The sequence below is a fragment of the Diaphorina citri genome, unplaced genomic scaffold, assembly GCF_000475195.1.
Source record: "Diaphorina citri unplaced genomic scaffold, Diaci psyllid genome assembly version 1.1 scaffold1693, whole genome shotgun sequence".
NCBI lineage: Eukaryota > Metazoa > Arthropoda > Insecta > Hemiptera > Psyllidae > Diaphorina > Diaphorina citri.
Window position 1 is genome coordinate 42,460 of NW_007379119.1, and position 10,988 is coordinate 53,447.

Below are 10,988 nucleotides of genomic sequence, written 5' to 3' on the forward strand. Positions count from 1 at the left end.
GTGTGTGTGTGATGTGTGTGTGGTGTGTGATGGGTGTGTGTGTGTGATGGATGTGTCGTGTGTGCGTGTGTGTGGTGTGATGGGTGTGTGTGCGATGGATCTGTGGTGTGTGTGATGGGTTTGTGGGTGTGGGTGTGGTGGTGGTGTGCGTGTGTATGGTGGTCCCGTACAAAGGACGGGTCAACCACTAGTAATAAATACAAACCATTTATGTGTGTGTGGTGTGTGATGGGTGTGTCGTGTGTGCGTGTGTGTGGTGTGACGGGTGTGTGTGTGGTGTGATGGGTGTGTGTGCGATGGATGTGTGGTGTGTGTGATGGGTTTGTGGGTGGGTGTGGTGGTGGTGGTGGTGGTGTGCGTGTGTATGGTGGTCCCGTACAAAGGACGGGTCAACCACTAGTAATAAATACAAACCATTTGTTTTTGCATTAAGGCCAGCCCCTCGCGCTCACACCGTCTAAGACTAAGAGACCTAGGTCTCAACTCAAGACTTTTCCACCAAGACATTCTGAGGAGCCTTTGAGCGTGAGTGGCGGGCATTACCAACTTATGAAAAGAAAATACTTTCCCAAGTTGGTATATGTATGTACCATGTGCATAAGTAGGTACCTAGCAAATCATAACATAGGGAGAGCTAAATTAATACGTAACACATACAAGTAATAATCAAAAAATCAGTACTTTCAAATATTCACTGCATGACTTCCTATTGACTGTATTAGAAATTAATAATGAGAAAGAGTGCAAATAAATACATGATTTTACATTGAATCATCTGAGTCTTCACATGACAAAATATTAAAACAAATGGGATTCTCAAAGTCATGAATTTCCAAACTATTACTTTGGGGTGGATATCTCGGTGTTTCGGTTGAACAATAATCATTTCCTCTGTATTGATAGTGATTAGTAATGCTAATATCTGTTTCATCACAGGTATACCATACTCCACTGGTCTCTTCTTGATCACAACAACATTCATGACTAGTTTGAAATTGACTTCCAGGTCGGTTGACCATCTGATCTCTCTGAATCATTATCCTCTCTTTTTGTGATTTGATGATTGTCAACAAGGTTTCTGTACAATCATGTAACCCCTTGTAGTTCAAACTCAACGTAGTATAACAATCCTCCAATCTATTGTTCTCCACCTGTAATTGTCTCTTCTCTTCTTCTGCAATCCTCAGCTCAACAAGTTTTTCGTCTAAACAAGTTTTCTCATTTGCTAATATTTGTACATCATTTCTATACTTTTCGCCTATCATTTGCTCTTGTGATATTGCACATTCCAGATAAGTAATTTTCTGTAACAATTTTTGATTGTCCTCTCGGAACCTTTTAGTTTTTCCTTCACAATTCTTTAGTTCTTCCTCTTTAATCCGAATATATTCTTCGAATTTGTGGCAGTTCTCTTTCAATATGCAATTTTTACGAGACTTGCATTTTAGTTCTTCTTCGAGAAATGTTATATGAGACTCTTGTTCTTCTTTGGTTCGTTCTATATCTTTGATATTGTCCAATAGTTGATTATATTGATCAACAAAGTACTTTTTCATATTATCAAAATCTTGTATTTCCTTATCTTTATCCATAATACTTTGCTCCAATATCTCAATTGTTTTCTCCAATTTCATGTTTTGTTGATTTCCAAGCTCAATTTGCTCTTGTAGTTGTTGAACACTATAACAAGTAGTCTCCTCTTCACAATCATTGGGTGTGTTTTTCAGTTTCATTTCACACAGTAACTGTTGCTCTATTTCTTGTCTTATTTTGAGATTTTCATTCCTACAATATGTTACATCATCTCTCAATTTGTCCAATTTTTTAATTAAAATATTCATTTCATCTTTTAACAATCTCATATGATTTTCTAGTTCTTGTTTACATGAATCTCTTGATTGTAACGCATCTTTGAGCACTTTCTTTCTATCTACCAACGCATCTTTGAGCACTTTCTTTCTGTCTACCAGAATCTTGTTTTCTTTCATAAGATCATTTATTATTTTTCTTTCCTCATCAACGTTTTCCTGCAGGTTACAAATACATTCTTGCAACTTACTGTTTTCGACAAGAATTGCTTCTTTTTCTTGGTTGAGATCATTTGACTTATTTTTCAATTCTTTTAGGATGGTAATGGCCTCTTCGCTTTCTTTGTAAATCTCGTCTTTTTGTTTGATACACTCTGCAAGTTGTTCATCTTTTTTCACTTTTACTTCTTCTAACTCTTGTATTACTTTGATATAATGTTCCATCTGCACAAACGCGACATGTTTTTCTTTATTTGATTCCTCTAATTCTGAGTTCAAATTAGTAGTAGTTACTGAGAGTTTATCTTTTTCATTAAGAAGTTCTGTCTTTTCCTTCTCAAGTTTTGCTATATTGGTAGTCATGTTCGAAATTTCTTGCTCATATATTTTACTACCCTCTTTCATATTTTCCAACAGATCATTAACCTCTTTTTTATGTTTATCCTCAAGTGTTTTAAGTTCTTCATTTAGGTTTTCTAGGGTACGTTCAAGGGTGACTCTTTGGTTCAGAAAAAAATTCTTAACCAATTCGTTCTTTTCACATTTTTCTAGGAGCTCATTTATTTGCTTTTGTATTTCTTCATGCTCTTTGACCAATTTTTCTTTTTCTTGTTCTTCCAACCTTAGTGTTTCATCTTTCTTTCCCAACTCAGACATGAGGTATTCTTTTGTGTCAAGATCTTCCTGGATCCTTTGCTCATTAAGTTTTTGTAGTTGAGTAGTTAAGATCTTTTTATTTCTATACAAACACATTACGCACCGTTCAAGTTCGTTTGTGTAGAGCATTAGTTTGTAATTTTCACAGCTTAAAGCCTTTTGTTTTTCACATTTTTTTACTAAATTTTTAACTTTCTCCTTGATCAAACTATCAAGATACTTCAATTGAACTAGTTTGTTTACATGTTGTACATTTGCATCGCACGTAGACATTTTAGAGTAATTTGTTCCGACTTTTAGTATGGATTTTTCATTTAAGTATACACTTGACATTGTAATTTTACTGTGTTTTTGGTATGAGTCCAGTTCTGTGTTCTCTAAAGATTTATTGGTGCTTATGCCTACCTGATTTGTTCAACAAAAAATTTAAATGGAACTAATTGGACTCAGAGATTTTACCCACAGTACAATTTCTAAATAAAATACCTAATAACTTTTCAGTTTTTAGTGGTCAAAATCATTATGAATGGGTAGGTGTAGGATAGACATGCAGTATATTTTCTCGTGTGCTGTGCTTAGTCCTACGTATAATTGGCCACTTCCTACCTTCCGAGTGCTGTATTAATGTAAACTGTATGGACTGTATGTAGCATGTACGGAAGGTTGAGCTTGTCAGTATAAAAGTAAAGGAGATAAAAGAAAAGGCGAAATGTTTTGTGTAATACCTACCTATACCAATTGCGTGCTAAAGCCAGAAATTGACCTGGCAAATACATATACTTAATTATATGAGTGTACAAACAAAGTTTATTTACCTATTATCAGGATTGTTTGATACAAATCTACTGCCATACAAATAAACATTATGCTTAAAAATGGGTTCCAAAATTTAATGTAAAGGACATAAATAAGTAATAAAAACTACCTACATAATCCAAAGTAAAAGAAATAAATAAAAAGTAGATAACAATAACTATTTACCTACCATTATCACAAATTGATTCAAAATACATGTCTACAACTACAGTCTTCTCCTTTACTAACCTAGATACTAGATATACTCATCAGCATGCCTGCTAAGAATTTTATGAGAACAAGCTGGGCCCGTCCCTCCGGGAATTTTTTGGCCCGTAATTTATTTGATCGTGGTTAAAGAAAATCAGTACATATGTACAACCTACCTAATTTGTTTAATATTCAGTTTATTTTCCGTAATTTATTTGATCGTGGTTAAAGAAAATCAGTACATATGTACAACCTACCTAATTTGTTTAATATTCAGTTTATTTTTATTATTGATTTGATTTTGGATTTTACTTTCATGTAATGATTTAAAATCAAGACTAGAGCCCGTTCTCCCTTTATTCCTTTAAGTCACCCATCCATTTATTGGCCTCGGCGTAGCTTAACATAGGTAACGCTAAAACCGGTCTTAAATTAACGACAGTGTTATCTAAAACTTTCTCGCTTTGAGTTCATAGGTCGTCGCGACAAATTTCGAGATCAGAGCTCATTTGTGTGAGAAAATGTGAAGAAACTTTCTCGCTTTGAGTTCATAGGTCGTCGCGACAAATTTCAAGATCAGAGCTCATTTGTGTGAGAAAATGTGGAAAACCTCTCGCTTTGAGTTTATAGGTCGTCGCGACAAATTTCAAGATTAGAGCTCATTTGTGTGAGAAAATGTGAAAAAAGTCCCGCAAAAACCTGTTTTTTTGTTTTTAGCTTTATGGCTTTCTGGACAAAATTTGCACCAACATTTTCGTGATCCTGGTAAAGAGACCTTTAATTTGATATATAGGTCGACCAGGTTTGGATAAGTCCTTGTATGGGGACAGACTGACTGACGGACTGACAGACACCGAAGCGTCAGTCTGTCTACCTGAAATTTTAGTAGGTACGCAAGTAGCAAACACCGCCTACTTAGATTACCTACCTAGTGTATGGGGACAGACTGACTGACGGACTGACTGACAGACAGACACCGAAGCGTCAGTCTGTCTACCTGAAATTTTAGTAGGTAGGTACGCAAGTAGCAAACACCGCCTACTTAGATTACCTAGCTAGTCATCATTGGAGTTATTGAAACTAAAAGTGTATCCTGATTTGTGTGAACGCCTGAAAAAGCATAGAGTATGCAATATGCAGATATAAACATAGGTGACGCTAAAACCGGTTTTAAATTAGGTATCGACTAAAGTGTTATCTCAAACTTTCTCGCTTTGAGTTCATAGGTCGTCGCGACAAATTTCGAGATCAGAGCTTATTTGTGTGAGAAAATGTGAAAAAAAAAAAAAATCCCCCAAAAACCAGTTTTTTGTGTTTTTTTTTTGCTTTTTGGTTTTCTGGACATAATTTGCACGTAATAATAGAGGAAGGACGGGCTAAAAATTAGTAACAGAAGACAATGTAGCAAAACAAACACCTAAATCTGTACACTTATTGCTTTCTGCTTTGGAAGATTACAGCTCCATCTTCCATTCTCAACGTTATGTCCATACGTATTCGTTTGTCGATGTCTGCAATTGTTTGGAACCGTGGACTTGGACTCAGATGGTACTGTCTCAGTATGGTTGAAATAACGGTTTTCATTTGGAGCATGGCGTACTTTTGTCCGATGCAATTCCTGGGCCCAGCACTGAACGGAATGAAAGCGTACGGGTGTCTCTGTCGAATGTGAGAACTACTGACAGATTCGTCCGGATGAAACCTTTCAGGAATGAATTGAATTGGATTGACCCAATAGTTTTTATTGCGATGTATCCCGGCAATTGTGAGCATTATTGAAGCACCTGCAAGATATACATAAATACATGTCTAGTTATGAATAATGTAGATATCGTACCTAATGAAATTAATAAATTGACCATGTTTTGGTTCACGCAAAGAATCAATAAAGGAAGATTTTTTTACCCGTTGCAAGTATAATTTGGTACTCGAAAAGTTTACTGCGTGGGTAAAGGGAATCTTCAGTGTCAATTTAGCTGTTGGAATAGATATAGGTATACTAAAACATGTTCCTCGAAAAGTTTACTGCGTGGGTAAAGGGAATCTTCGGTGTCAATTTAGCTGTTGGAATAGATATAGGTATACTAAAACATGTTCCTTGAAAAACTCACCCGCAGGTAGGACATGTCTGCCCAAGGGTACCTCCTCGTCAACCTGCCTGAAGACAATAGGGGCAGGCGGATAAAGGCGGGCAGTTTCCTTGATAACACACTCCAAATAGTTCATACTGTGGAGGTCAGCAGGCGTGGGCGGTCTGCCATCATCTTCATCGGGACCTCCAAATACGGAGTCGATCTCATCGGTCACCTACGAGAGAAAATGATAATAGATCATTAAACCAAATTCCGAGAGTATGAGGGTACAACCCTTGTAGCTGCTCAATGAGCAGTGCTCATACTCTCTAGCTCTACAATATCTATTACTATATCTCTCTGGTCTGTATAAGCCATCAATCTAAGGTTTTGAGCTGACAGTCTAAATAAAGCACTACTTATTGTACTTATATTACTATATCTCTCTGGTCTGTATAAGCCATCAATCTAAGGTTTTGAGCTAACAGTCTAAATAAAGCACTACTTATTGTACTTATACGTATGTATTTTCCATGAAGTTTAATGCCTTACTTTCTGGAGAACCTCAGGATACATTGCGAGCAGTAACAATATTGTTGAGTTTGCAGTGGCCGTAGTGTCTAAAGCGGCAAAGAACAGAGTGGTCAACTCTGGCAGAATCTCTGCATCAGTCAGCTTATCGTCCGCTGCATGGTCGATCTCGAGTAACAATTCCAGGAATGATTTGGTCTTCGTGTTCTTGTATTCAATATCCAGGAACTCTTCCTCATTTCCATTTTCGCTGTTTATTTTCAAATCTTTGTTTTTATCATCCTTGGTGTCGATTTTGTTATTGTTCTCATCCATGCCCTTCGCTTTCTGTAGTTCCTTCTCTTCGTGGTCTTGCCTTTTGATTGCGACCACATTTTGTATGAAAGAATACAACTCCTGTTTAGCTTTCATTTGTCGCCTGTGGTAGCCAAGGAGTTGAAAGAGTGTTTTATTGAGTAGCCATGGCTGAATAATACGCAGTTGAGTTAACTGAAATGGAAAGCGATAGATAGGTATGATAAAATTAATTATCTTAATAATAAAAAAAATAAAAAAAATACACAATTAATAATAATAATAGCTGAGTAGGTATACCCTACCTAGTCATCATTGGAGTTATTGAAACTAAAAGTGTATCCTGATTTGTGTGAACGCCTGAAAAAGCATAGAGTATGCAATATGCAGCCGCCTACTTAGATTACCTAGTCATCATTGGAGTTATTGAAACTAAAAGTGTATCCTGATTTGTGTGAACGCCTGAAAAAGCATAGAGTATGCACTATGCAGATAATTAAAGAGGGCGTTCTGTTACATCCGCTAAGTCACTTGTTCAACCTTTTTGAATTTTTGTAAAGAACTAGGTAAGTAGGTACCTACTAAGCTTAATGGTTATTGACCGGTGTTGAGACTTCTGAAATCTGAAACACGATATAGGTAGGTACCTACGCATCATTTTACGTTGAATACCTATTTTAGGAACAAAAGAAAGTAGGTACTTTATTTTTACATAAGGCTGGTTTCCTTAGTCAGGAGCCAGGAACAGGAACTAACTAGGTAGCTAGGTATTGAGCCTATCTCTGTGGCTGAGTGGTCAAGAGCACTGACACTCAACCTGGAGGTGCTGGGTTTGAATCCCGGCCAGGGCATGGATGTAAAAGACTGTGCCTTGAAGTATGAAACACTTACCAACTGAAAATCCGTAGGGAGTCGTTATAAAAAGTCCACAAAAGTTACTTTATCTATTACACAATACTACAAGTGAGAACTATAGGTACTCAGTAAGCTGGTACTCTCTGAACTCTACTCAAATATGATACTTAGTAAAGACGACTTAGTAACCAATGATGTTCCTGCTAAAAGCGAATAAATTCACCTCTCCACACGAAAAACAGAGGACTAGGCGAATATTTTTAGCACTGACCAATGATGTTCCTGCTAAAAGCGAATAAATTCACCTCTCCACACGAAAAACAGAGGACTAGGTAAATTATTTATTCAAATGGACCATAAAACAGAGGGAAAGTTCCAAGCTATTAAAAAATCTGACTTTATTACGTTATAGGGCAGAAGTTAATTTGGGCTTGGGGCTTGGAGCTCTTCCGGAGTCATATCAGATTTTGAAATTTTATTAAAAGATTATGTATTGTGTTTATGTTTAAGTCACCCATCCATTTATTGGCCTTTCTCGGCGTAGCTTAACACAGGTGACGCTAAAACCGATCTTAAAATCTAATATACCTATGTGCATAGCAACCTCTTTAGACGAGTGGGTGTTATACACTTGGCACAGCAGAAGTAAAGGGTTCAAATCCTGGCAGGGTCAATAGTAGGCAGAGTATTGAGACCATTAAAACTTTTTACCAAGTTCATTGTCAATCACAGGGTATCAGTGAAGTGTTGAAACGAAATTGACATGGCTAATTTTGTCCATCATGACTAACTTGTTGACTTCAAATTAAACGATTTCGTCGAATTAAATTAATCCCAAGGGCAAGAAAAACCTAGACCTCTTTTGATAAAATTTCAAAATAAAATTTAATAAAATTTCAAATCTGATATGACTCCGGAAGAGCTCCAAGCCCCAAGCCCAAATTAAAAAAACTATATACCTACCTACCTACCAACTTTTTTTCGCCCTCCTCGCGACACTACATCTATGAGTAGGTAGTAGGTATAAGTATACATAATCTTTTAATAAAATTTCAAAATCTGATATGACTCCGGAAGAGCTCCAAGCCCCAAGCCCAAATTAAAAAAACTATATGAAAACCTAGACCCTTGACAAATGTAGTGTGCCTGAAGGCATGTGATGTGTTCCAATCCACGTGACCCCTGATAGGATAATAACAATAAACACAATAGGTAGGTACATAATCTTTTAATAAAATTTCAAAATCTGATATGACTCCGGAAGAGCTCCAAGCCCCAAGCCCAAATTAAAAAAACTATATACCTACCTACCTACCTACCAACCAACTTTTTTTCGCCCTCCTCGCGACACTACATCTATGAGTAGGTAGTAGGTATAAGTATACCGTACAGCACCTTTGACGGTATTTCTGGGCAAAGATTTGATTTGGCTCCCTAAAAATGACAAGGCTGTATCTGCCTATGAAGTTGAGAGTCAATTATCCAGATTCTAGACTGAATTCTAAACATAGGTAAGTACTCGTAAAGTACAGAAAACATCATACTGTTACATAGGAGTAACTATATGTAACTACTCGCACATATGTAGGTAGTAGGTACATAGGCTATTTTCTACAGCTTTCCGCATTATTTTCTTTACTGCTAGCTGATTGATCCGGCATGTAAAACTGGATGTATTTTCCTGTCTTGATGGGGAAAACATCATACCGTTACATAGGAGTATATGTAACTACTCGTACATAGGTAGTAGGTACATAGGCAATTTTCTACAGCTTTCCGCATTATTTTCTTTACTGCTAGCTGATTGATCCGGCATGTAAAACTGGATGTATTTTCCTGTCTTGGAGAATACGGAGGTTCCTATAAATACCAATACTATCCTATAAATACCAATACTATCTATTACACAGTGGCATACCTTATACCTGATATAAAATACACGACACAACTTGAAACTCCAGCAAATTTTCCTATAAATACCAATACTATCTATCACACAGTGGCATACCTTATACCTGATATAAAATACACGACACAACTTGAAACTCCAGCAAATCAAAAAATGTTTATTGACATACTAGTGGGACATGACAATATTCTTCGGCTGGATTAAATCTATTCCGGAGGCTAAAGAAGGCCGGCCTACGATGGGTCACTATACTGAATTGAAAATTGTTTTGTGGGTGTGGGTACATACTTACGTACCTATTTTATCATAGCTAGCATTACTAAGGTGCTACTGACAGTGAACATACTTATGAACGAAGACCCCCCCCCTAAACGATAAACCGAAAAAATTCACACTTGAAATCAAAATAGGTAAATAAATGAAATTGTAAAATAAATACATAGCTGAATAATCCATTTTCATTGTGTTTGTGCACACCATATTCTAAATAAGGGGGAAAATATTGACCCTGCCAGGATTTGAACCCTTTACTTCTGCTGTGCCAAGTGTATAACACCCACTCGTCTAAAGAGGTTGCTATGCACATAGATAATTAGATATATTAGATATCTTCTTCATGAGTGAGTCATGAGTTATCTTGTCAGTATCGTCTCATATCTGAGCCACCTAATGTTTAATATGTTTGTCCCCCAAAAATCAGTTTGTTTGATTTTTTGGCTTTATAGTTCTCTGGACAAAATTAGCACCACCACTTTCGTGTTCCTGTTAGAAAGACCTCTAATTTGATATATAGGTCGACCAGGTTTGGATAAGTCCTTCTATGGGGACCGACAGACAGACAGACTGACTGACAGACAGACAGACACCGAAGCGAATACAATAGCCCGTCCACTATACCTTTTTTTTTACTATCGTAATAATAAAAGAAGGACGGGCTAAAAAGCTAGGTACCTACCGATCTACTTCATCAGGATTAAAAATGATAAATCTAAAAGACCTGTGATTGACAATACCTGCTTATTAAGACCCATTTTCGCTCATAGACTGAAACACTTACCAACTGAAAATCCGTAGGGAGTCGTTATAAAAAATCCACAAAAGTTACTTTATCTATATTACACAATACTACAAGGGATAACTATAGGTACTCAGTAAGCTGGTACTCTCTGAACTCTACTCAAATACAATACTTAGTAAAGACGACTTAGTAACCAATGATGTAAAGACCTCTAATTTGATATATACATAGGTCGACCATCAGGTTTGGATAAGTCCTTCTATGGGGACAGACAGACAGACAGACAGACTGACTGACAGACAGACACCGAAGCGAATACAATAGCCCGTCCACTATACCTTTTTTTTTACTATCGTAAGGTGAGCATTATTGAAGCACCTGCAAGATATACATAAATACACATCTAGTTATGAATAATGTAGATATCGTACCTAATGAAATTAATAAATTGACCATGTTTTGGTTCACGCAAAGAATCAATAAAGGAAGAACCATCGTAATAATAAAGGAAGGACGGGCTAAAAAGCTAGGTACCTACCGATCTACATCATCAGGATTAAAAATGATAAATCTAAAAGACCTGTGATTAACACTACTCGAAAAGTTTACTGCGTGGGTAA

At 36.7% G+C, this 10,988-nt stretch overlaps 2 protein-coding genes across 2 annotated transcripts; both read right to left on the minus strand.

The window, feature by feature from the left end:
* Positions 1–725: 725 nt before the first annotated feature.
* LOC113470608 (myosin-2 heavy chain-like) lies at positions 726–3,859 on the minus strand. Its single transcript, XM_026829165.1, has 2 exons — positions 1,968–3,859; positions 726–1,934 (listed from the first exon to the last, which is right to left on the minus strand). The coding sequence occupies exons 1-2, from the start codon at positions 3,015–3,017 to the stop codon at positions 762–764; spliced, it is 2,223 nt and encodes a 740-aa protein (XP_026684966.1). The 5' UTR covers positions 3,018–3,859; the 3' UTR covers positions 726–761.
* A 1,140-nt stretch (positions 3,860–4,999) lies between these two features.
* LOC103516895 (cytochrome P450 4C1-like) lies at positions 5,000–10,381 on the minus strand. The gene is made up of 6 exons (XM_008481883.3): positions 10,364–10,381; positions 8,253–8,292; positions 7,880–7,887; positions 6,314–6,781; positions 5,801–5,996; positions 5,000–5,473 (listed from the first exon to the last, which is right to left on the minus strand). Exons 1-6 carry the CDS (start codon positions 10,379–10,381, stop codon positions 5,121–5,123), a joined length of 1,083 nt encoding a protein of 360 aa, XP_008480105.2. The 3' UTR covers positions 5,000–5,120.
* Positions 10,382–10,988: the final 607 nt, after the last annotated feature.